Source organism: Cydia fagiglandana, chromosome 4, assembly GCF_963556715.1.
Source record: "Cydia fagiglandana chromosome 4, ilCydFagi1.1, whole genome shotgun sequence".
Classification (NCBI taxonomy): Eukaryota; Metazoa; Arthropoda; class Insecta; order Lepidoptera; family Tortricidae; genus Cydia; species Cydia fagiglandana.
The window spans coordinates 16159705-16186463 of record NC_085935.1 but is presented as its reverse complement, the minus strand read 5'-3'; the positions used below and the strand labels follow the sequence as shown (position 1 = coordinate 16186463).

Genomic DNA, 26759 nt, shown 5'->3' with positions numbered 1-26759 from the left:
AATTTCAGGATGGCCGGGCAGTTTTCTTTGTTTAACCTTCGTGGTTTCATTTCTGCTTTTACTATTACACATAGTATGGCACATAGTACTGGCCGCGTTCCCGCCCTACGGGTCGCTGCCAAACAACAACCCACTCGTAGAAATTATCGGTCGGAACTTGGGACTGGTGCCCTATGATTTTATAGATCCAACAATGGCCATACAATACTTGGCACCGGAGGTAAGCACACAGTTTAGTTTCTTTTTAACCCGACGTACGAATATACCTACGTAGCGTAATAGCTTTGACACGTATGAAAGCTGTGAGTAAGAATACAATTCAGCGCCTTATATAAATCTCGAAAATAAGACGAAATTTAATATTTAGGAAACAGATTTGCTCATTTTTGAAGTGAAAACTTCTTTAGCGGCGCTGTGCACTTTTTGAGGTGGAGAAAAAATGTTTAACTCGAGACAGCGTAACGCGTAAGGCGCTTGCGTGACGTCATGTGTGACGGACAATGTCATTGTTTTTTATTTAAATGCCATCTAGTGAGTTTCCCTCAAACTGGTATTAATATAACTGTAGTAAGTCAAGTCAAGTAAGTCATACATAGTGCTGCAGATATTTTGCACTAGATGGTGCTGTTATTAATATTTTGAGTTACAATGTCGTTGAATTTTCACTTCTGCCGGCACTCCCGGAGTGCACCCCGTTGTTTTTTTCTCTAGTTGTAATTAAGAATAATGTTTATTTTTCAGTTATTGATGGCTATCGTTTCGTCGTTGGTTTACGTGTCTGTAAAAAAGTTATTGTCGGGATCAGACCAAGCCGAAAAAAAGCCGCACTCGAAACATCAGAAATATCCGCTCCTCACCAGTGCCGGTACAGTTGTTATTCAAACTATTTATTTACTACATGAAAAAGGCCTTAGCGCAGTCCACATCAATATGTTTACATTTTTCGCCTTCTTACAAAAAGGAGTAAGTCGTCGTACATCATTGATTTGTATTGAATGTAATGATGAAGTAAGTCTTTGTCCGTGATCAAATTCTGCAAGTTCATTTCCCTGTAACTGTGTAAGAAATGATCAGTTTATAATATGTCACATCGATTATGTCCGAGGCACAGAGGAATCGGACGAGGAAGCGCTCAACTTCTGTCAACAATGAAATCTGAACATATTACCCTACATAAACCCCTTCACCAAAAACATCGTAGTATCTCTTCTGTTAACTTTACCACTGCGCTTTTCCTTTGTATACCTGCGGAATTGTCATGAGAATGATATGCTATTTCCTTAATTCCAGGTAAATACCTATGCCTCTTCCTAATAATGTTCTCCGGCATCATGCTGCCAAGCGTGACGTCAGGCATCTACTTCCTAATATTCATGGGCGCGGCGACGGCGTGGTCGCTGGGCCAGCCGCTGGAGCGCGGCTTCGCGGTGGTCGGTCGCTGCCTCATGGGCATCATGGCGGTGCACATAGCGGTGCTGCTCGCCTATCAGTGCACGTGGCTGCTGGAATTATATCCGCCTGACATGAATTTTGCGAGGTTAGTAGTTTAACTTTATGACCATGAAACTTTGGTCTCTGCACTGTCTGCATATATTCCGGTCACCAAAGAATATAATATTACATTTCATGCGTTTCTTATCGTCTCGTCTGGTGTTCAGGAGCATAGTGATTGACGTCACGTTGGAAATTCCGTCAATTTCTGCAGGATGATTATTAGTATCTGGAACGGCGTAGTCCCTTGAAAGCATTGGGCTGCGAGAGACGAATTACAAAAGTACGGAGAAAAAGAGCTGCTGGCATTTATGCACAAGCAGGGTTCGTGCATTTACAGACGATGACATGATATTTGACTTAATAAAACAATTTAATTTCAGGTATTTCGGTCTAACACAATTAGTAAACCTCACCCACACCGATCCTGCGAGTTTTTCGTACGAAACGACAAGCAAGTACTCCTGGGCGACTGTGGCTAGCCCATTAGTTATACTCTTCACCTACTACGCGCTAGGAGTTGAGACGCGGGAACTATTCAAACCAAAGGTATGTGTGCACGTTACCTTCATTATTTTACGAATGAATGATGTTTTCAGTTTTTTCTTGACTAACCTGGTTATTAACTGAATGCTTTGTCAAGTGATATAACGTATGGTAGACATGTGCCTTAAGAAAATTAGCCTGCCTGTTCACGCCAGGATATTTAATCTCGACTCTCTTCGGATGGGGACTGATATTATTCGATGTAATTATGGGTGTTAAGTTTCGTTATACATATATAGTTACCGATTGCAAAATCCGATTTCAATCTTAGTTCTTCCTTTTCGCACCAAACACATGAGTGCGAGATGGATGCCCTGAAATTAATATGAAAATGCCTTTGGATACTAATTACCAAACCCAATAGTCGATGCCTGCTGCTACCATCCATAATTAGGTCCAGGCGTGCTGCATGCGAGAGTGGCGTCGTTTAACTCAGCTGTAACTTTTTATAACCCGATGTGCCAACAGAGTTTGAAAATGGACGAGTAGTTTCTTATGTGATTGAATCATTTTATTTATCTTGTATGCTGTCAAATGGATGTAGGGGAAAAAAAAGAGTGCCCTGACCGGAGTAGAGGCGGGCAAGCTGAATGGCTCGCTTATGCGGGGAGTGTCGTTCCGTCGCGGCGGCACCCTCAACCCTAAGGAAAAGTGGAGGAATGCCACTAAAACCGTCCGAGTAAGCGCACGAGTGCAACACGCTTACACCGTAGAACGCTATACATATGATGCTAACACCTTTGGTATATTGAACACCTGATCTAATGAACGTGCCAAGTCAAGGGAATACTTGTGCCGTGCCTAATAGTTTTTACTATATGGCGCTTAAACGGTTCTATGTCATATGTGGGTCTTTGACTGTCAAACGCCGTTGGCTTATTTCGCAGGCTACCAGTCTACAATTAGAGACGTCTTCTAGGGACAACCGTCCAAATACCTATCATCAGTGGCCAAATACTAACATTTTTATGTATAAAACTCCAAAGAACGTGCCACAGATCAGAGTAAGGACCATCTAGTGAAGCTGTCATTAACATTTCATATAATCCATTGACCTAGTACGTCTATTAGTTTAGTTGTGTTTGATATCGTAGCCATTATGTTGATTATACAGATAGATACAAGTAGATTTAGTCACCACATGTGCACCTGTAGAACATCACTGTAGCATTGAGCATGCTGTAACATAGAGTAGATACTAGATGATAAATCCTTTAACCAGTAACAGTTTAGGACTCGAGCATGAACGCTTTTTAACACGAAATGGGCAATCGACATATTTATCACTTTGTTTTCCATTTCTTCTTAAACCGTTTGACTGATTTGTTCACTTTTTTGCAATTTGCTTTCATTCTTTTATAGGTTGCATATTCCTACATAGATTCAGATTCACTTCGTGGCAGTCCCAGTGAGAACACTCCTGTAGGTATCATTTTATTTAATTTATTACGGGGAAATGGAATGTTGTAAACACATACAAAGAGCTCTTGAGACAACTCTTGCATCAAAATTGCCACATATACAAACGACCTCAGCGTATTCCAATGCAGTTGCTGGACTCTCTGCTCAATAATTGGAACTAACTAATAAAGCCATTTTTACCACCATTTGTCAGCATTTGTGGCTAACACTGGTTTTTGCTGACTAAAAGGTTTAATGAGTTCCATTTTCTTGATCACCGTAAATGTGATCAAGAAAATTGAAAATTATGTTATTGTCGCTGACGAGTTGACGACCCATGCGACGCTTGCGAAATAGGTTTCAGTTACAATTTTCTTAATCATGTCAAAAAGTTGCTTTTCTATTCGGTTCGGTGGCGATGGCGAGGTGCTTGTCCACCGACGGAGCGAGGTGAAGCGAAAAATAGCAAACGATTGGTTGTGTATAAAACTTCCTTTCGCACCGGGGTTCTCGCCTCAACAGCAGGAAACCACCTATACTGGGTGATTTTAGGGTCGTGATGCTGAATGTCAAAAATGAATATTAATATGCTTATACTAAACACCTATGGCTACAAATTCGCGAAAAAATTCTGATGGACACCACGACGAGGGTCCGAATTAGACGAAACTTAAGTATGAGACCACCATTTTTCATATGGATCGCATGGCATGGAAAACCTTTGTATAGATTCAATATATTTTTGACATTCGGGATCAAGACCCCAAAATCACCCATCATAATAGAGATTTTACTTAATTTGCTTTTCTGTAATACGCTGAGGTCTTTGCGTTCAATGCTAATGGGATTTTAATCTATAGGCATGCAGCGTTCAGCTGATTTCCATGCATTGTGATGCTTGATCGTATTTTATCGTAACATGTAGTTTATGCACCTTTCAATTTATGTTTGATTGTTTGCTTATACGTTTGTTTGTCCTGAATGTAATTTGTTTGTTTGTTTTTTTGTTATGTAGTGTTTGTAGTCAATTGTCAAGTTTTCATACCAGATTGTGATACCGAAAGGGTTAAATTAAATCATATTAAATATATGTATTATAAAGGTACGTATGCTTAACTACGAACAGTTAATTCATGTAAAAATACTAAACAAATTGCCAGAGTCAAGTAGTAAGTAAGTCAAACTGACCAGATCAGAAGGACTATTTTTTATTGTTTTTACCCGAACGTAATGATTTCAAACGTAGCTCATTGCCATCGATGATTACATATTGTAATAGTAATACAACGAAACCAATTCAACAAATTACATCTTTGGAAATAATTAAGCTTTAGACATTTTGTAAAGTATCTAATTTTACTGGTAAAGAAGAAATTATATATCTATACAATTAATTAATTCAAATTTTGAATATGAAATACATTATGAAGGTAACATTCAAATTTTCATATCAGAATTAATTACATATTGAAAATCTAAAATATTTTATATATTTTACTGGCTCTACCAGTTATCAAAGCTAGCTGCTATGGATCTCTGCATACATTGTATGCAGGTATGCTAAGCCAACGGTTTTGCTGAGTGTACATAGGTACGGACAGTAAAATATATAGCATAGACGTGTGTTCTAATCGTATATTATGCGTATGTAGCTGATCCGCAACATGAGCCCCAGCAAGCGGTGGCCGGCCGGGCGGTCGCGCTCATCCATCAGGAGGCTGCAGCAGGACCCATCCGGCTCTGTGATTATTCCAGATGAAGGTAACTTTACATTTTATTGAATGGCTCCTCTACACGATGGGCCAACGCCAGCCACTCCAAGGGACGCATTTATGCGTTAAAGGTCCGGAGTCCGCTGGATGCGGGTGGCGCAAGACCGGTCATTGTGGCAGTCTTTACGCTTAAATAACATTTTTTTAATTCAACTGGAATCGGTATCGTGGCCTTAGTGTACTGGCCTTTCCATATTACTATTTTTACTTGATGTCCCACAACCATCGTCCCAACCAATGTGGCAACCAAAACGCCCACCATTGCAAGTTAACATTGCTTCGTCGTAAATGTTAGGATTAAATAACACTAAATCAATCAACTGTTTGGTAAAACGACCGCCATTGTTGATCTGATGGTGGCTTATATGAGCACGAAGCACTCAATTAGAATATTACCTATATTCGTTCAAGTGGTTTCTTGCTTATCAGGAATATCTTGTGCTGAATAGGTTGTGCGTACCTAGACTTGAAAAGCACGTCACTGGCATCTAGCTGTTTGTAGTACAACAGTTTAATACAAGGCAACTTACTACCAAAATCTATTGACAACCTTTTGAAAAAGAACACATGTATAATTGATGTATATTTTAGTGTTCTTTATCTCTTTGCAGAATCTAATACGGAGATGAAAGAGCCAACACTGATGGATGATATATTAGCTGCTATAGTAGATTTCTTCCAAGTTGTGATCAGGTATATAAACATACGTTATTATGATATTACGTAGAGTTTTCCTTTCGTTAAGGTAAGATCGGTCTATGATGATGATAACGAAGCATATACACACGCGGCAATATCCTCGCGAGACAGTTCGTTCTGTATGGGTTCATCTATTATCAAGAAATCCTAGAGGTAGTAGTAGTTCAAAACAATCAAGGGGTTTTCCTCTTATGAGCTCTTATGTGGCTGGCCAGTCCAAACTTGCTCTTAAAAACTCTGTCACATTCACGGCAGTAGAGTTGAGTTTCATTACATTGCGGTATTTGATTGGTCGACTGAATTGGATAATGTAACCAATAGTCTTCAATGTAACTAAAATCGCATACGAGTTCGCGCGCCGTCTTAATCAGCCCTTAGGTAGTTATTTATTCTGCGTTTGTTTGTTTCAGATCGTCGTACATAGCGACGACGATCACAATGATGGCGTGGAGCATAATGTACCACTCGTGGCTGACGTTCGTGTTCCTGATGTGGGCCAACGTCGTGTGGCTGTGCCAGGACCAGCGCTCCTTCATGCTGAAGACCAGCCCCGTGCTGGTGCTGTACGCCATGCTGCTGCTGCTCGCGCAGTACATCTACGGCATGGACCTCACCGAAGCTGAGCTGCCTTCCTCGATCTATAATGAAACTGTAAGCCAGATATCTCAGATTTAGAAGAAACAGCAGAAAGCTAATTTGTTCAACTTTGTGGCAGGGTTTTTGGAAGTTTACATGATATTTTCTAACTACTACTTGCTTTCTGTAGGTACATTTATACCTACATCCTAAGAATCTATACGAGTTGACTGTTCTTTATCGCTAGGCGTAATAACATCCTTTCGCAGGATGTCTTCTGCTAATCTTGTTGCTAAGAGGGACAAGTAAACATTATAACCACAATTTTAATAACAAAACTTCCGTGAGACACAGACATATGACATATGACACATATATGTATATATATATGAGACATATGATATGATATGGGTGACGTGAGTGACCCGTTCTTAATATATTTAATATTATATACCACACTCTGTCCATTTGTTCCATAGCGTGGGTATGAAATCTATATCTTATCAGCAGAGGTATTTACCTTATAATTTGACATGACTTACGTCATAAGGCAAATAGCTCACCAGAGGCGTAACTAGGGGGGGGTTGGAGGGGGCAAGTGCCCCGGGCGCCGTCCAAGGGGGGGGCGCCAAAATGGGCAAAATATTATAACATTTATTATTTATTATTATTATTTATTAAAAGACGACGGTAGCGCCCTACCGCCCACCATCCTTCAGTGCGAATACTCTATGCCAGAAACTTCTATCAAGCAGAGGGATATTCGGTAGGAGTTGCTATGCTTTCATTTTATAAGGCGAGCGGGCCGAGTGCTTCAGAGAGTTCAGAGCTGTGTTCCGTGTTAGCGCGTCTTTTCCCTCAGGGGTCTCCTGTCGGGAAGTTACCATTTTATGGACAGTCCAAGAGACTACCTATGCAAATGGATCCCTAGCCCTTTGTCCGGCAGGCGCATATATATGAGCCGTAGTAGACGGAACCTACTCCAATAGCTGCTGCTGCATATCTGTGACATGTTGTCTATCGGACGACAGTAGGTACGGGGATTCCTATATAGGCTGGTTAAAAATAACTACATTCCCGTTGCCAGGGAGGTTTTGGGATTATACTGAGCAACTTTTACTACGGGACCAACCCCGAAATCTCAAAAAAAAAGTTTACCCTCCCATAGAAAATGGACCAACCAAAATGTATGAACCAGCCAAATTTTTTTTTCGCGACTGAGGGGTTGGTCCCATAGTAAAAGTTGCTCATTATAATCCCAGAACCTCCCTGGCAACGGGAATACAGTTATTTTTTAGCCACCCTGTATACAGGATGTTCTCTACCGCTCGTAGGTAAGTACAATGAGCTGTTGTCTGAAGAATTGTTTGACATGCTGCCTAGTTGCCAACGGTGACAGCTTGCCATCACTGCACCGCTCGCCGTATTAGGATAGGCAGAGTGTTTATCCTCACACCCTAGAGGCCTAGAACCTAAATGGTCGCGTACTGTGCGGTTTAAGAGGAATTCCTTCCACAGTGGTCGGGAGCAAATTTGTCGAAAAAAGGGAGCTCATTCCACAATAAATTGATTAAGTTCCTTTTTCTCGAGAGGCTACAGTATGGAGATCTCCAAAAAAGTGCATAAGTTTTAAAATGGTCGGCAACGCGCTTGTAACTCTTTTGGAGTGTAGACGTCCATATGATGCGGTGACCACTTACCATCAGGTGGGTCGTAAACATGTTACCCACCGATGTCACAGAATAAATAATAGTACTAGGTACAGAAGACTCACTCTCTAACAAAACGCGTCTGTCACGATCAGCGCAGATATGGCCGCTAGGTGGCGACAGCGCCACGCGCGGCTTATGGCAAACCCCAAAATTGGGGTCGAACGGATGGACTTTTAACTGCCTGTAGCAAAGCGACAACATCGCGGAGTGAGCCACGCCTGCGGCGCCTGCCGATGTATTAAAAAAACACATATACACTGTATTGTCTAAATTAAAAGTAAATTTTAGTTAAAAAAAAAGTAACCCTTTTGTAGTTCATTTCGTTTGTGTGGGGGGGGGGGGGGGCGCAAATTTGGTGCCTGCCCCTGGCGCCATATCCTCTAGCTACGCCTCTGTAGCTCACCCTTTCCGAGCTCTGCTTACCAGTATCACTTTATTCGCAGGGCGTCAACTTAGAGCAGATAGGCCTAAGTCCGCCACCCGGGATGCCCCTGGTGCCTCTCCTCATCAAGTCCCTCTTCACGTGCATGTTCTGGGTGACGTTGCGGCAGCGCGTGCAGGAGATCAGACAGCGGCGCCAGTCCGCCGTCATCACGGACATGGCGGCGCCGCTGCAGCTGACGGTGTCTACTGCGGCCAGTGGTGGGTTCTTGATCTCATTATTTGCCTAGAGAACTAGGGCATCAACATGCTGAAGACGTGGCCGTGTGTCGGGGAATGTTCCGTCACATGGTTAACTTACATGGCCACAGAATAAATAATAGTACTTGGTACAGAAGACTCACTCTCTAACAAAACGCGTCTATCACGATCAGCATAGATATGGCCGCAAGGTGGCGACAGCGCCACGCGCGGCTTATGACAAACCCCAAAATTGGGGTCGAACGAATGTTCTTTTAGCTACCTGTAGCAAAGCGACGAAATCGCGGAGTGAGCCACGCCTGTTATGGCTAAAAAGTATCACGTCCATGTTACTGCTTAAATATGCAATATAATTATTGTTTTAATTTTTGAACTATTTTATTTTGATGAAACATTTCGTTGTCTTCGCCAAATCTAACCCATAGTTGTATTTTTATGTCATCCACGCATCAGGTCTAGCCGGTGGTAAATATTTCCAAAATTCGTGCCTAATATAATATCTGACTTCTCCGTTCTTCCTTAAACTATTTCACGTGCTCAACTTCAAACTAATTTTTAGAATATTTTTCTGCATCTTCTACTCGCGTTTTCTTCTATTTTCTTGGAACTGACCCTTGAATTTAAATCAACTTTAAATGAGTATTAGAATCTGAATCTTATTTATTATAATTTCTGTGATTGATAAGTATGCACATTTTCCGGAAAGATTGCACTGCACTGAACTAAGTTCCAAATATAATATTTACTAACAGTCTTCCCACCAAAATTTTAGTTCTAAAAAGTCAACTTTCTTCAAAAAGTGTCGTGATTGCCTTTCCACACATAGATAGGTACACTGCCGACAAGCAGATACAATACCACTTATTTTCTTTTTTCGCATTGTTAAAAAATATTGAGTCCAGTGTGTGTTTGGCAAGGAATTCTTGACACATTTTATCACCGCTTTAACTAACACAGTATAACTGTGTTATTGACATGCATTTTAAAGTCGATTATTTACCTTTCAGTAATAGAAGCGCAGCGTGAGGATGAAGAACGTTCGCGCTTGCTAAGCAAAGTGGGGGATTTCCTCAGGGCGGCGTGCGCTCGCTACTGGATATATGTGGTCGTCATAATGCTCTTCGTTATCGGCATCACGGGCACCAGGATGACTATCTTCCGAATCGTCTACATGTTCCTATGCCTCGGATTTATACTCATGTTCCAAGTAAGTTTGCATCTATATGTACTTTGCTACTTAAATTTGTGTTCAAAGAGCTTTTATGTATGGCCACAACGATAACCGTTAATTCTAGCGCGAGGTGTGTTTTAGTCTAGCGCTGCGCTTCGCGTTACGATGCGTTCTGTAGTATGCATGTAGGATCCCACAAACAGAATCATCGTGTGAAAGTTACTATATTAGCACCTATATTACTAAAACGGGATCCTGCAAAAAACCGTACCCGCAATCAAAACTGGCCGTCAGTGGGAAACAGCTCTAAATCTAGCTAGGTGTGTTTTAGTGCTGCGCTGCGCTCCGCGTTACGATGCGTTCACCAAGACCTGCGGTTTTGATGTTTAGTTTAACCTTTTATAAGGCATAAGGGTGTCAGCAATTATGCAAAATTGATCCCTATTTCCCACTTTGAAATAACGTTCAGATTAAGTGGGAAATATATTCCCTCTGCCTTACTCGTAGATTTCTGTCAGTAGAACTTATCATAAGTTGTTCTTTTAACAGATGAGCTGGTACTGGTGGCGGCGGCTGATGTATATCTTCTGGATAACAGTGATCATATACTCAATGATCAACCTCATCCTCATCTACATATATCAATTCGACGGCTTCCCCTATACTATTGAGAAGTATCTTCACATCTCTGTACAACTGTAAGTTTTGTTACAGAATGATAAAGAAATTTAATTTTTAAACCATATAATATTACAATAAGAATAAGAACATTTTAAGTACAAACAGACTACAATTTACAATAATGATGATGTCCCAAAAACCGGCCAAGTGCGAGTCGGACTCGCGTTCCAAGGGTTCCGTATTATACACAATTTTTAACAATCAGTGCCGGATTAAGATATTTTGATGCCCTAAGCCTTTCTAGGTGCCCCCTCTCCCTAGGGTCATCAAGATTATATTGATTTTTTTGGTAAATTGAGAGAAGTTCACTGCCGCATTACAGCTGAGAATGGAAATCAGTCACATCATTTTATCACGAAAATTAACAGTGCCGCAGCAGTAATGTTGCAACAGAGTACCTAATGCTGTTGCAATCGCCACCCGAATGTCACCTTTATCATAGCGTATTATGCCAGTATGTGAACTAAGAAGTAGTTTTTAACTCTCGTACCTACTGGCCTAATGCGTTTTTGGGGTTCACATACATCTTTGAATTACTTCACAGATGTTTGCTCAAGGATAGTGTTAACTTTGTGTTTCTTTCAGGCAAAATGACCTCGGGTTGGAGCCGTACCATCCAGCGGACTTGTTCGTCAAGCTTCTGACACCCACTTGCTTTTTGATAATAACCATAATGCAGGTGCACTACTTCCATAAAGACTTTATGGCCCTCTCGGATCCGAACACTAGGTACGTTAAGTTAAGACTGTTATATAAGCCATGGTTACCTTGAGCTTGCGTTTGACAGTTTGTTTTTTATGAGTGAATAACTATTTATTACTGTTAGAATAACTCTTGTACCACGTTATATTATCGTGTTTGGTAATTTAAATGTCATAAAACCAGGATTTAAATAGTGACCCAGGCGATCATAACATTGGCAACCGGTGACAAGAAAAAGTCGATTTACCCACATACATTTGAATTTTTATCCCGTACCACTAGATGGATAGAAATGACACTGGCCTCTACACACACGATTATCGATCGATGTACTACACCATGAATCAGTCTTGCAACAGATCACCGTTTAGCCATAAAAAAAGAGTAAAAAACTTTTTTCATGGTAAACTGTTTCGCGTTGAACTGAACACTACAGAAACAGTCATGATCTAAAGATTGTTTTACTGTTTTTTTTTCTCCCGAGAAGTTGTACTATCCTCGACACTGTTAACTGGTCACTTCTAAACCTTGTTAATAACCTAATAAGGTCTATAATTTTAGTCACAAGTATTGCTGTTAGTAAAGCCCATTATGTGAGTTCCATTGGGCAATTAGTAAACTCCGACGTGTGCGTTCCGTAACAGATAAGATAACGAGAGCCACTCTACCTCACAACGTATTTTTTTACAGTACAAATACTAATAGTGTAGTCAGAAATGGAAATGAGTCGAGCAGACCAAGCAACGCCGGCGCTTCCACCATGAAAGACGATGTAAGTGAAAATATGTGATTATCTCATTTTATATTAATTCGAACTGAGTTCAGTTTTTCCGAACCACATTAAAGAGCAGTGAAAACGTCACTTTGTTAATGTTTTCATTGCGTTTGTATGTAATTATCTAATTATTGTGATTGTGGTAACTCGAGTCGAGGCGACTCAATCGCACGGATGGTGGGCGTGGAATGGCGGTAAAACTGGATGCACATTGAGAGATTTGAGAGCTTCCGTGACAATTTGTGTTAGGGTGGTATTCCACCTCTCCAATATCTTTATCCAATATGTATTTGCGTTTCACATTTTGCTTAGTGAGAGAGTGAGACGCAATGGACATTGGACCAAGAAATTGGATAGGATTGAAACCTGATAGAATACCTTTACTTTAAGGGGCCTTATGCGAAAGGGGTATGTTGGAATGTAGTCTGTGGTTTGTCTTTCCCGCTGTCTCACCTGTATAATTTAAGCCGGTGGTTTTCGACTCAAGTAGCAAACTAAATCTACTGGTATATGTATTAATATATATTTTTATTTACTGTCTGTTTTTTTAGGTGCCACCCTTGCCGCTTGAGGAGGAAGCAGACAAAGTATCCGTGACAGGTTCTATTACCGAAGTGGAACAGTCGTTATCTACGTATAATACTAGACGTAACTTGCACAGGTATGCCTAGATACTTAATTGACACTTTAATTACCTAACCCATATACAGGTACAGTCATCAGCAATAGTATCTTACACAACTAGGGCCGCAAAATTATATGACGCGCTCTTATTGCGCTCCAAATAAGAACGTGTCACATATTTTTGCGGCCCTAGTTGTGTAAGATACTATTGCTGATGACTGTACCATTTATTTTGCATTTTAGGTCATAATCGCTGCACCTCAAAATGTTTAAAAATATGTATATCATTTAAATTGATAGATAGATAGATAGATAGATTTATTTATTTCATAATACAGATTACATTATAAATTGCAGGCATGTCAATCTACAAGAATTCATATTAAGATTGTCAAAAACAAGGATGTCACAACAATATAATCAAAAAATATCAAATTAAAAGTTGATTGATAAGATTTTAAAATAATGTCAAGATAGTATCTCGTAGTAATAGTAGGCTTATGTTGAATTACGTTTGAAAAATCTTAAGAAAAAGGTCATTTCGAAAGGCATCGCCGTTATGACATTTTGCTGTCCAAATAAGGTCGATTGGGACTCACGAGGTTAAAACCGTTGTTTCTTACAGGAAGCCATCTCGGTCGCGATCGTACGCCCCCACGATCACGGAGCCCCACTCGACGCCGTTCCGTCAGTGGTTCGCGGAGAGGTGCGCCTGTTTCAAGGCCGGCCTCTACGTGTGGATCGACTACCTCTTCATGTATATGTACCTGCACCTCACTAAGGTTGTGTTCCTGTCGCTCACGCTGGTTTGTGTTATGCGGGTAAGTTGATTTTTTACATACAGTTATTGATTGTAAATAGTATTTTATACAATCGTGATATAATAGAGAGCTTTTCAGTCGAGTACCGTGCTGAGTTGCCTAAGTCAGGTACGAGATTGAAAAGCTTGATTATATCACTATTGTATACAATACTTTTTCTACGAGCAAACAAAAATAATACTTTAAACTATACCTCGTTTTTTTTAGCATTAGAAAAAAGGTAAACAATCTTGATGTGTCTTTTAATTGAAAAACACGTTTTAAAAATAAGTTACGGCAAATATGTAACAATTATGAATCTAATACGATCATTTATATCCTTCTACTTTCATAAGTAATCGTTTTTGGTTTATAAAAAGCGTTTTTCAATTAAAAGACATGTCAAGATCGCTTACCTTCTTGCAAGTTCTTTCTAATGCTAAAAAAAAACGAACTATAGTAGAATCATACAAACAAACCAAACCAAAAGTATACACTGTATACACAGCTAAAATACGCAAGCAGCCGCGATACCTTCAACTGGTATGCGCCCGACCGCCGCGCCCGCGCTCCATGGCGCGTTGGTCAACGACACCTTCTCGTAACTCATGAGGCCCTGTATTTGCTCCGCGCTAAATTAAATTTTTAGACAGTTGTTTTCTCGATTTTGGCCACTGTAGCCTATGGAGACTAACAAGCAACACTAAGTGGTTTTCGTAGTCTATGGATGTTGCTATTTTAAGGGTGTCACATGCGCGTTTCTGACTTATGAACCAATTGTTTCTACTATACAACCTAAAATAAATAATTGATTTGAGCTATGGTTTTGTTTCGTCCTGTTGATCGCGGAGAGCTGTGATTGGTCAATTTCATTATAGTTGACTAAACTGTATCGTAATGAATATTATAGTTAAGTTGGGAGCTCATGCATTAAAATACCCAATTGAAGTTTGGTATAAGAAATCTTAATTCCAGAATTATAGTCGACGAGTAGAAAAAGAGTATTAAAGTAACGTAATTTATGGACAGCCCCTTACATATTATGTTTCTTCGTGTTGCAGGTGTGCGCTATGCACGTGCCAATAATGCTTATAGTAGCACCGGCGCTACTACTCAACGCTAAGAAACAGCGCGTCATCATCCTCTTCATATCGACACTTATCACCGTTTACTTCATGGCGAAGATGGTTTACCAAATAGAATACATCCGGCCCGCTGTTTTTGATGTCAACTGTACTGTAAGTATATAGATGTGGGAGTACAGTCGCCATCAGATATATCGGAGCGGCCAAGGTGTTCACAATATCTGAACACGCACTCTAACGCCTTGACAATAGAGGCGTGTTCAGATATTTGTGAGCACCCTGGCCGCTCCGATATATCTGATGGTGACTGTACATCATAACTTTTGGCACATAGTTTGCATAAGGTGACAGTAGCACAAGTTAACAATTTGTATGAATATGACAGCTACCCGTAGGCTACGAGATTTTTTTTTGTAGATAGCGTACGGTACGAATGGTGCGATGTACGATGATATTCACGGTATATTCCCATGTGTTCTAATGTGTATAATATTTATTCTTGTGTATAGACTTAAGTATTTACGGACTTAAGTGTAGAAAATTAAGTATTTACTAAGTACCGTCCAAGCATTATAGTAATAAAAAGTCTAATGTATCATTCATGGATGTGTTCTTGTATGAAATTCTGACTCCTAAGAACTCTCTAATGTGATGCCATCCTGACAATCAGTATCTTTTATTTTTACGTTTTACCCTTCGCTTTTAATCGTCTCAATAAATTATCAGTAAGGAAAATCAAAATTATATTCTATGTTTAAAACTTAGAGTCTCCACAGATATATCGACGCGGAATCATCTAAATCCGATAAGATAAAGCTTTGTCTGCGCAATAAGAGCAAAAAAGTCGTCGTTCGGCTCGGCTCGCATCAGCCGGCGCCTGCCACATAAAGCTTTTTCCTATCGGCTTTTGCTGATTCCGATTTGTTTGCCGGTTCGATATATCTGAGAAGACCCTTATTGTTAGTTTTTTGACTGACAAATTTAGACGTGTCTTTGTTTCAGAGCTATGATGAATCAAAGGAAACCACGTATAACAACGCGGAATGGCTCGGTTTTACTAAAAACAGGAATTTGGCGGTGCTGCTTAAAGACTACATAGGGCTTATAGTCGTATTCACATTCCATTCTCTAGTCACGTACCGCCAGCAAACAAAACGGTTTGTATTGTATAGATTTAGATTTATTTATTTCATAATATGAAATTACCATATAAATTATTTTATTGTAATCTTTGCATATTTATTATAATGTCGTCAAGTAGGAAAATAACAATTGATTATAATTATACAGATGTCAAGCAATACACAATTTAAAAACTATTATAAGCAATCAATTAATTAACTAAATTATTAACAATAATATAACGAACGTTCTCATAGCGAAGAGTCTCGACCAACACCTAGAGAGACTCTCGCTGGGTGGCTGGATCAAGGGTCAGATGCAGAAGGCGGTGATTTTGGACACGGCGCGTATAGTACGTCGGTTCCTCACTCTGCGGCCCTGACCACCGGCAGCTTGGGCCCTGCCCCGCTGCCGGCGGCACCCTAGGTTAGGTTTTTTATAATGTGTTTATATGTATTTTTTATTGTTTTGTAAGTGTTTTTATATTTTACTTTTATATTCATATTATAAATGACCTAGCCTAAGAAAAAAGATAAATAAAGAGAATATAAAATACATGTCTACAGATATGTGTATGCGGTGAAACCGATTTGAGTTAATGAAATAAAATAATATATAAGATTAAAACTAATTACATAATAAAATAGAACTAAAAGAAACATATATCTACATAATCCAAATAAAATTATATTAAATTGTAAACACGTCAAATAAATCTGGATGCGTTAGTACCCAAATTCGAACTACAATAATAAAATCAAATCAAACTATATAAGCACCCATAGCCCGTAGTGTGTTTAGATTTTATTTGAGTAACTAGTTTATCTATGATTACAGGGATCAAGGCTGGACATCCAATCAACGAGAGAAGGTTCTGTTTCCCGAGGTCACGCGCAAGGAGGCTGACATCAATTTGGTTTACTGCGCAAAATACATGATCAACTATGGTTTTTACAAGTTCGGTGTTGAGGTATAATACTTTCAATCTACACTAGAGAAATATATAATATAACCCTTGTAATACCTCGAGTTTTTAATATAAATCATACAAGTCTTCTTAATGCATGTTTCGCTGCGATATGGTTTTTTTTTGTTACTTGGATTCACATTGACAATGTTTTTTTCACCACACCAGCTTGGAAAGGCTTAGTTTGCCCTTCAAAAACTGATAGCAAAGTTGTATTTTATTCACATGTGAGGCAAAGTAATCAAATGCAAATTTTGAGTTGTTTTCTTATGTTTGCTGGTAGAATTGACTTTTAAATGATGATTTTGAATGATAAATATTTAATAACATGCATTTGGATTTGATTTGGTTAGATTTTGTTTGATATTTTACATTTAATATTTGCTTAGGGTTGGTGTGGTGAAAAATGTTGTGTTTCACTCGGGGGCAAATTTTGTTTAACCCTCGTGCTTTGAAACCCTCGCAACGCTCAAGATTCCATTTTTCGAACCACTCGCTACGCTCGTGGTTCAATTCTGGAATCTTTCGCTTGCTCGGGTATCAATATTAGCACGAGCGGTTAAACAACAACTTTGCCCCCTTGTAAAACAAATAACTATTGTTTGGCAGGTGACCCTAATATGCTTAATAGGTGTAATAGGATCGCGTATGGACATATACGCAGTACTGTACTCCTTCTGGCTGCTACTGTTGGTGTCCCTAAAGAGACCGAGCCAAGCGCGGGTGTGGACGACTTTCACCGTATTCATCACGATCCTGGTGCCTATACAGTACATGATAGCGGTTGGATTCCTGCCGCAGTTCTGCGTCACGTATCCATGGGGAACGGATACTGCTGTGAGTACAGATACATTTAAAATTGTTTAACACTTGTATCGCTAAAGACGTCAAAGGCGGAGCTACAGCCCAATATGAATCATCGTATATTCCGACAAAGGATCCTTATGAAGCGCTGCGCACGATAGGCGTGACGTTCAAAGGGTTAAAGTGCGATTTTGGTATCTTACGATATCACAATCGTGATTGACATCGTTGGCTATGTAGAACTTGCCTGTGCCATTGTCTGTAGGCTTAGTACGAGTATGCCGCGACATCTGGCGAGCGTCATAGGGGCTGTCCATAAATTACGTCATCGTTTTTTGACGATTTGGACCCCACCCCCCCCCCCTCCTAAAATCATCCAAAAATCATGCTTTGATTGTCCCCGTTTCCTCCTACGTCATGCTGCCATCATCCAATGTCCAGACCCCTCCTCCCTAATTTGAAATGATGTAATTTATGAATACCCATAGAGTACCCATGCGAGGTAATGTCACGGCGCATTCGTGCTAAGCCTACTGCAATTATTTTACTTTAGACTAACTGCAAAGTAAATATAAATGTATGTATGGTTTTTAGCTTGATCATAATGAAACCTCGTAAGTACGTATTCTGATTTCTGTGGTTATTTTCAGAGCGACAAAGACCTCCGAACATTCATGTTCCTCCCATACGCTGACAATCCGCCGCATGCCACCAAGCTAGTTTTCGACTTCTTCCTATTGGTGTTTGCGTCGAGACAGCTTCGTGTGTTCAGACAAGAACGCAAGGGCGAGGAGTATCCGGGAGGGTCGAACAGCGAGGACATAGGACAGGACTGGGAGACGCCGACCTTTGTCAACCCTGTGCCGGACTTCCTTGGCGTTGTCGGGTATAGTATTATATATGGATCGTTTTTATTAGTTACTTGCAGCATGGTGAATTGGTGATAGCTACATGTGTTCAGAATCGAACTCAAGGGCGGGGAGTACCCGGGCGGGTGGAATAGTGAGGACATAGGACAGGACTGGGAGACGCCGACTTTTGTCAACCCTGTGCCGGACTTCCTTGGCGTTGTCGGGTATAGTATTATATATGGATCGTTTTTATTCGTTATAGCATCGTCATAACTACATCTGTTCAGAATCGAACGCAAGGGCGAAGAATATCCGGGAGGGTCGAACAGCGAGGACATAGGACAGGACTGGGGGACGCCGACCTATGTCATCCCTGTGCTGACGTACAGTACTATATACATATAGTACAAGTTTTATTTGTGTGTGTTCTAACTACTTAAAGGCATATCCGGACGGATCAAATAGCGAGATTACTAGTATACATACATACTAAGCGCCACTTGCACCATCCCATTAATCAGGGTTAATAAGGGTTAACCGCTTAAACCTGGAGGTGCCTGGAGTTGCCATGGTTACCAGTACAATTTGACACTTGGATAACGGTTTAACGGGTTAACCCCGGGTTAGTGAGATGGTGCAAGTGGCCCTAATCTTCAAAAACTATCTTGAAGATTTAAATTTAGAATTGGATTTTATTTCTATTTGCTGACCCCGTATGAAGTTGGTGGGAAGGAAGGGAGCCTTAAAACGATTACTAGAGTCGCACCAAGAAAAGTCTGCAGCGGATTTGATAGCCCACGCAGTGTAAGTGTTATTTATATGTCATAATTTCATTGTTCAGTTTGGGCTATCAAAATCGCTGCAGACTTTTCACGGTCTGACTACTCATTTTCAAGTACACATAAGTTCTTGAAGCAATACTGAAATGATATATGTTCATATCTAGTTTAATTTGTCCACAGCACTAGTGCCACTTTATTTTTATTTTTTTGTAACCAGCACTTGGCTGGATGTGGTAAAGCGCATGGTGTTCCTGGGCATGCTGTGGGTGACCCTGGCCATCATGTTCCTCACGGGCACGAACCGCGTCAACCTGTTCTCCATGGGCTACCTCATCGGCTCGTTCATCTTCCTGTGGCAGGGGACCGACTTCTATTTGAGACCGAAGCAGGCTATTTTACAATGGTGAGCTGTTCATTTGATTGTTTTTTTTTGTACAGTCGCCATCAGATATATCGGAGCGGCCAAGGTGTTCACAATATCTGAACACGCACTCTAACGCCTTGACAATAAAGGCGTGCTCAGATATTTGTGAGCACCTTGGCCGCTCCGATATATATGATGGCGACTGTATTAGTTTTAACCTTTTGAACGCCAAACGGCGCATCAATTTTCCGTGCCACGCCACGGGGGTCAAATTTAGTTTTGTGAATGCCAACCTAAAATTGGTGTGTTTTTCAGTGGATTTTCATCAAAAAACGATCGACATCAAATGCCGTTTTTGGCGTCGTTGTCACGATTTTGCGTTGACGTCGATCGCCGTCTGTGGCGTTCAAAAGGTTAAGATAGACAAATGAATAAATGAATAATTAGACGCCGTAGGTAGTGCAGAAGAATAATTAATTATTTTAAGATGACGCTGTATTTTAACCGACTTCAATTTTGCACACTGCGTTCTACTATAAAAATGCGAACGCTTCACCCAGCGCACCGCGTGAGAGTACGTAGGTATAGTCATAACCAGGGAGTACTGATGCTCAAATATTGAACTGCAATCATTCTACTTACGTTATATTAGTTTCATTACTTATTATATTATTTTGCGTCCATTCCATTCCCATTCCATTCCATTCTCAAAGTGTGTTCCGCGGAACCCTAGGGTTCCGAAAAGCCTCTGTTGGGGTTCCGCGAAAATAAACTTGTAATAATAAGAAAAAAACCAGCTCTTCTATAGGTATATCTGGTCCACAGTGATGAACGGAAAATTTTTATTTGGGGTTCCGTCAAATATTTCGCTTGCGGTGCCGAAAGGGTTCCGTCACCAAAAAAGTTTGAGAACCGCTGACCTTTAGAAACTTATTTTACAGATTTGTTTAATCCCGCAGGTGGTCATGGCTCCTCCGTTACAACGTTTCCGTGGTGGCGATAAAGGTGATCCTCCAAATCCCGGGTTGCCTGTTCCGCGAGAAGACGCAGCTCCACGCCTGTTGGCTGGTGCAACTGCTGGGTATAGGCTGCGTGGACAAATTTGCCGGCACCCTTGGAAGTTTCATTAAGATGGAAAGTTACAACAAGGTATCACATATTGTTCTGTTCCGTATTGGTTAAGTAGCCTATCAGTATATAGTTTGAGCCTGTGAGTTGGAAGATACATAAAAACAATTCTATTGGCCTAATCTTGAGGTTAGGTCTGAAACATTATGTATTACCCATACTGCCATTAGGGAGGCGTGGACGGAGTCGAAGCCATAATGTGTCCATTATTATTGTTATTCTAGGACACAAAATGCACAGTACCTCAAGAAGACATCGGCCTGGCTTGGGACGGCGTGTGCTTTGCCTTCCTGATATTGCAGCGGAGACTCTTCCATAGTTACTACTTCTACAGAGTTATCGATGAGAGCAAAGCGACCACAGTTCTAGCGTCAAGGTAAACTTTTATATACCGAAAAACGTAATTGAAGACCAAAAAAACTACTACAATGTTGCCACTGCAATAAATTAATTGTTAAATAGTAAATTCCTTTTTTATAAATAAACACTCTAAAATAAATTATTTATTGGTAATTTTACTCCTACGATTTAAAAAAGTACTTTTCTTTACTTATTTTTACATAAATACAAGACGAGCTAATAAAAACTTAAATATCCGTGATTTTTGGTTGCAAAGCTGGTATTGTGCTGGTATCACTTCAGGTATTCATAACATTTGGTGCATTCATTTACAAATAATTACGAACTAACTCCTTAACTCTGATGTGTTTTTTCTTACATACATATTTTAGCAAAATCAACGAAATCGCAGAATAATAGTGTGTATTAAATGACTCTCACGAGGAGACTGGTTAATCCCACAGTAAGAAGTAACGCGAGACATCGTAACGATACAGATTTAAGTGTTTGGTTTGCGTTAAGCGTTTTACTTTTTATACCTATTGTCACTATAAAAATGAGTCTTCCTCTATATAGTCGAGTAGGTACTACTCTGTGATTGAAGAACCTTATAGTATTTATACTTAGCTCGTTAGAACTGTATCAATCAATGTTACTAATGTTAGTTGAGTGTTGGAAATAAAGTGCAGTCGGCGACAAAAGTTGTATAGTTTTGACAAAAACCTTTTTTATCAATGCTAATATAAATAAGGATATTAGAAAAAGGTTGGCGAAACCTGGAATGTTTACTTGACAGTGATATAAGTGACATTGACAGTTTTGACAGTGACGTATCTGTAGTAGCTTTTTTGGTCTTCAATTAAGTTTTTCGGTTTAGTTATAAACACTAGCACGTACCGTCAGCGGCATAAGTCGATGAAAAGGCGAGGTGTCAAGGCGTGGTCTGCATACGACACATTCTTACTCTTTTGAGAATAAAGTCGGGTTCAGATTTCTTACTGTAAAATAGACCAAATTGCCTTGGTAGAATAAACAGAAAGTTGGCCAGTGACTTCACCTACGAGTATGCTCCGTCAGGTATAAACACTTGACCGTCCGACAATAGCATAGTATCCGAAAAAAACATGCTCTTAACTTAACCGTCCGCGGGAACCTTACTATCCAAAGGGGTGGAAGAAAGAATTTATTTCAGAGCCATCTAACGGAATATTTCGGCATTATTTACTAATTCTCTTGATGCGACAACGTAGCCTAACTAAATAGCTCTAAAAAAATTTAGATGGCAGTGTAGTTATAATTTTTGTAGAAAGTTGTGAATGCGCTGCGCGGGGCGTGCGTCGCTAAAAAAACCCGGACGGTTGACAGAAAAACAGTCTCGCGGGCCGGACGGTTGAGTGGATATATTAAATTGAGTCAGACATTAATTTTGATTGATATTACATATAAAGACAAGGCTTGTACCAATGTGTCTTTACAGAGGAGCCGAACTTATTGAAGAGCTGCGTCAGAAACAAATGCATCTCCAAGAGGACCAGGAAATCAGGATATTGGAAAAGATCAAAGTAAAGATGGAGAGAATAAAAGCTAACCAGAAAAAGATCCACGGGGTTTTGCACAAGGACCCGAAACACCATGATCGAGGTAAGGTATTACTTATTAAAAGTATCTTTAAAAAACTCTCCGAATGCTAAATTAAACCGAGAAGTTTATTTAGATACACATAATTCACGAATCAATATGCAAAATGTCACATATTGTATTAATAATGATGAACCTACTTATATTAAAGTAAGTGCATATTTCTTCTTTCCATAAAATGCGCACTAATCTACATTCTAAGTACCTACTGCTGGTTTTTGACGGTTGTTTGACAGTATGTATGACAACAAATATGAATAATTCTTGAATGACTTGCAGAAAATGTAGCCTAAATTTTAAAACAATTATATATTAAGGTAAAATTGGTTATCGCAAAACTTACGTATTTATGGAGTCTATAATTGACTTCCAATCGCAGCTTATTCCACATGGAATCTACCTACGTAAAAACGAACTGGATAAAAATTTTACGTGTCTTGTTATGGAAACGGTGAATGTTGTTCCATTCCATCCCGCTAACCGTACATAGAAGAGGAGGACTCGGACACGCAGCCGGGCGACACGGAGGCGGTGCCGCTGGTGCGCGGCGACTCGGAGTCGCGCGGCTTCCATACGCCTGACAGCCCCGCTTCCCCCCGCGGATTCCACACCCCTCTCAGCGAGCCTTCCGCGCCACCGTCGAGAGTCCACACCCCGCCACCCTTGCCCCGCCCGCTCACGCTCCCCGCCCTACCTCCTCCTACCAGTTCCCAAGGCGGCCCTCCGTCGCCTTCCTCCGCCTTGATGACCGTATCCCTAGACGCATACTTGGAACCGCGCCGAATTTCGTTCGAATCCCCCCCGTCCTCCGATCTCCTCCCCCGTGCTCAAAGCCCTGAAGAATCCTACCCTGTCTTTTCCCCCCCTCCGATCCGTCGCCGCCATACAGTGGCCAGCCCGAGTCTCCTGCGTACTTCGCTCATATCGCAGTCGAGCCGCGCCGAGCCCAACTCTCATCATACGTGTAACGTTTCTCCATATCAAAGCACCTCTAGTTGCGTATTCGTGTCTCACCTTGTATATAATGTAAAGCATTTTAAGGTCTACGTGTTAATTATATTTTTTCTTTTATTAGGATTAGAAACTGAGCGTCCTCTATATGAGCGACGGATACACACAAACAGGTTTAAAGGTATATCTGAAACCTTTTTAGCTGGTGTGGAAGGTGATTGTCTCCTTTGCACAAAAAATGTCTCATATACTAATTCCCGCACAGTGGTAAACGAGATGTAAGAATCATGAGAATCTGTTCAGTCATCGAATAATTTTCAAGAAGCGCGCTTAAATAACAGCTCCCTGTATCGTCTTTGGTGTTATTTTTCGATTTGGACCCTACAGCCTGTGAGCGACGTAGCTCTGATCATTCCGTGGTGTTTGGATTGTGGTGTTGAGCTGTGCTTTATTCTTGTAGCGCCCGAGAGGCCGTACAAGCAGCCGACCAGCCATCAGAGGGGTAACGTTTAGCCTCCGTCTATCGCGTGTAACCTGTGTTCGCTTCACTAATCTCTAGCTTCTACTGACGGTATTTAGGCAAGTTGGAACTTTTGGCGGGGGCTGTCTTGATTATATGTCAAAACTGGGAATATGATTGGTTTTGTAAATGTTGTAAATATAATAACTAAGACAGAATGCGCCACCCAATAGTTGTTGCTTTGCATGTATATATTAGAGTGCATGCCTGCATGTGCATGCCACTTATTATCGTGCACTGTGTTTGTGTTTTGTTGTTGTTGTGTCCTGTGTTTGTTTGTGCCCCTTTGTGTCTGCTATGTTTATATTTTCATCAGGGACGAATTTACAGGAGAGATCACTTGGTAAGAAAGATAAAAAGACTAATTACTAAACATCGTTATTGAATAACTTAATAAAATGTATATCAATAACTATCAACTCGCCTGGATGCGCCCCTGATGAATTTTCATTTTTATTAATTGTTTAATTTAGGCAGATTATACATACCTATTGCAATGCAAATATGAACAAGCTTTTTTATTTTGGTACATCGAAGTATTTTACGTTGCGTTCGGTATAAGCACTTTATTATCCGCCAATGCACCTAAGAATACATATTCTTTATAATCAAACGATATTTCGCTTTCTTTGGTTTAACGTTTGAATTAAAGTAGTCTAAAACAACCAATTTGAATTACATTACCTAACATTACAATGGGAGCTTTCGGAAATTTCAACTTTATTATTTCACAATACTAAACTGTGTTTTTTATATAGCCGTTCGTTCGGGAGACTACTACATGTTTGACGATTTCGATGACACCGAGGTTCCTCTCAAGGAGGAAGAGGAGGAGTCAGACGAGGACGCACCCAAGGAAATGGGCCTGGGCAAGGTACGTAACTTGTGATAACTTTTGAGCTGAGAGGCCGACCACATAAGCTACAAAAATAGTACATAGTACTAGCATATTGAAGCGACTAACATTAGAAATTAATGGCTCAGCTATGCTACATGCGGCAAACACGTCGAAATGAGCTTTCGCTAAGATTTTGATAGCAGGCTGAATCTATGCTAGTATATAGATAATAAGATATGCTATTCGTGGGGTTCAGACCGGGCGAGGCCGCCATGTGAGGCAAATTCTCGGTTATACTGGCCGCGCCACCCGCTCGGTCTTGCTCAATGATTTAGGTTTTTCTTATACCGCATGACAAAAGTCTCGCAGTATACGCTTGAGGTGATTCTCCAGGGCCGATCGCTTCCTCTGAACCTGTCTATTGCCATTAGCGATTTGCAAGAATAGTTAAATTGGTGGAGTCATTTGGGTATTTAAATTGTGTATGTATTGTGTGGTGATTTGGTTATAAAGGAGCATGCTTTTTCAGCCCGGTTGGAATTCTACAATCCATAGATAAGTTTCCATTGAATGGTTGATACCAGCATGTCTAAATCCTCTAGAATGTAATTGTTTTAGAAACATTTTGATTATTTGATTAGTCCCTGTATTTTATTGGGTATCTGACCAGATTATATTTGCCTATATGCTGCTTGTGTTAACTAACCTACATATTTTTGTGTTAACTTTTGCACATAGGTACATGTCCGTTTTCACTATTTTTTACATTGGTGGTTCAAAGTATCGCTATATTCGATGTACTGTCATCGGGTCGCGAAAAATAACCACTTCTGGAAGCAGGCAGGAGTTAATATCGCACTTTTTGTGTATCGGTATCTACCTATTCAAAAAGGCAGCGGGCAATAGATTGGGTATTTTTCAAAATTTAACGATTGAATTATTTTCATAATTTTGCTTGCCCGCTACCGTACGCTCGCGCAGCTACTGTCGACGGCGATCAAGACGGACTTGAAGCAGGCGGTGCGGCGCGCCTCCATGCCGACCGTGCGCTCGCGGCGTCGCCTCTCCGCCGGGAGCATTCCCCACTCTTACCCGCACGAGGTAAACAATAAACATGTACATCAACTCTAAAAATATGGGTGCACAAATCATCTCAAAAATATGTCCCATAGCTCTTATGTCAGCGAATTAAGAACTATGGGACATATTTTTGAATAAGTTGGCTACACCCATATTTTTACAGTTGACTGTACGCTCGCCTACTATTAGCGGCATCAAGACGGACTTGAAGCAGGCACTTCTGTCTGGAGCATTTCCTCACTCTTACCCGTATGAGGTATACATACCTAACGCTATACGCTCGGCTACTCCCAATGGCGACGAAGATGAACTTGAAGCAGTCGCATCTCTGCCGGGAGCATTCCTCGCTTCTACCCGAGATAATCATGATGTACGCTCGCTCACCCGACTGTAGACGACTTCAAGACAGACTAGAAGCTGGCACTCTTCGCTGAGAGCATCCAGTCTCTGCGTGAGAAAAATGGGTAGTTGGTTAGTTGACAAATCAGCAAAATTAAGACCTCTAACCTTTAAATCTCATTTAAATTTAGGGTTTTAAGAACAATTAAAAGAAAAACAAGTTTGCTAACAAATGTCACATATTGATGAATATGATACCCTCATTTTATGTGTCGTGTTAACAATATTTAGGTAGGTATGTGTTGCACTCTTTGTTATACCTGTAAGCACGTGTGTGGTTAAATTCAACGATTCCCCGC

General features: G+C 40.5%; 1 protein-coding gene across 2 annotated transcripts in view; it reads left to right on the top strand.

Annotated features, from left to right (window-relative positions):
• LOC134663909 (piezo-type mechanosensitive ion channel component) overlaps positions 1–26759 on the top strand; it is an 80980-nt gene that overhangs the window by 28495 nt on the left and 25726 nt on the right. Inside the window, exons 4-30 of one of the 2 annotated variants that reach the window (XM_063520451.1) lie at positions 9–220; positions 742–865; positions 1291–1537; positions 1875–2040; positions 3400–3459; positions 5091–5199; positions 5822–5903; positions 6320–6560; positions 8641–8839; positions 9847–10046; positions 10560–10708; positions 11277–11420; positions 12084–12165; positions 12720–12829; positions 13418–13613; positions 14654–14830; positions 15680–15834; positions 16637–16769; positions 17376–17603; positions 18221–18456; positions 19421–19606; positions 20527–20716; positions 20920–21071; positions 22512–22675; positions 23163–23636; positions 24902–25017; positions 25963–26082. In XM_063520451.1, the coding sequence (XP_063376521.1) occupies positions 9–220; positions 742–865; positions 1291–1537; positions 1875–2040; positions 3400–3459; positions 5091–5199; positions 5822–5903; positions 6320–6560; positions 8641–8839; positions 9847–10046; positions 10560–10708; positions 11277–11420; positions 12084–12165; positions 12720–12829; positions 13418–13613; positions 14654–14830; positions 15680–15834; positions 16637–16769; positions 17376–17603; positions 18221–18456; positions 19421–19606; positions 20527–20716; positions 20920–21071; positions 22512–22675; positions 23163–23636; positions 24902–25017; positions 25963–26082 (4652 nt within the window). Of the gene's footprint in view, positions 1–8; positions 221–741; positions 866–1290; positions 1538–1874; positions 2041–3399; positions 3460–5090; positions 5200–5821; positions 5904–6319; positions 6561–8640; positions 8840–9846; positions 10047–10559; positions 10709–11276; positions 11421–12083; positions 12166–12719; positions 12830–13417; positions 13614–14653; positions 14831–15679; positions 15835–16636; positions 16770–17375; positions 17604–18220; positions 18457–19420; positions 19607–20526; positions 20717–20919; positions 21072–22511; positions 22676–23162; positions 23637–24083; positions 24126–24901; positions 25018–25962; positions 26083–26759 lie in introns of both variants that reach the window. The other variant, XM_063520452.1, reaches the window with a different exon arrangement.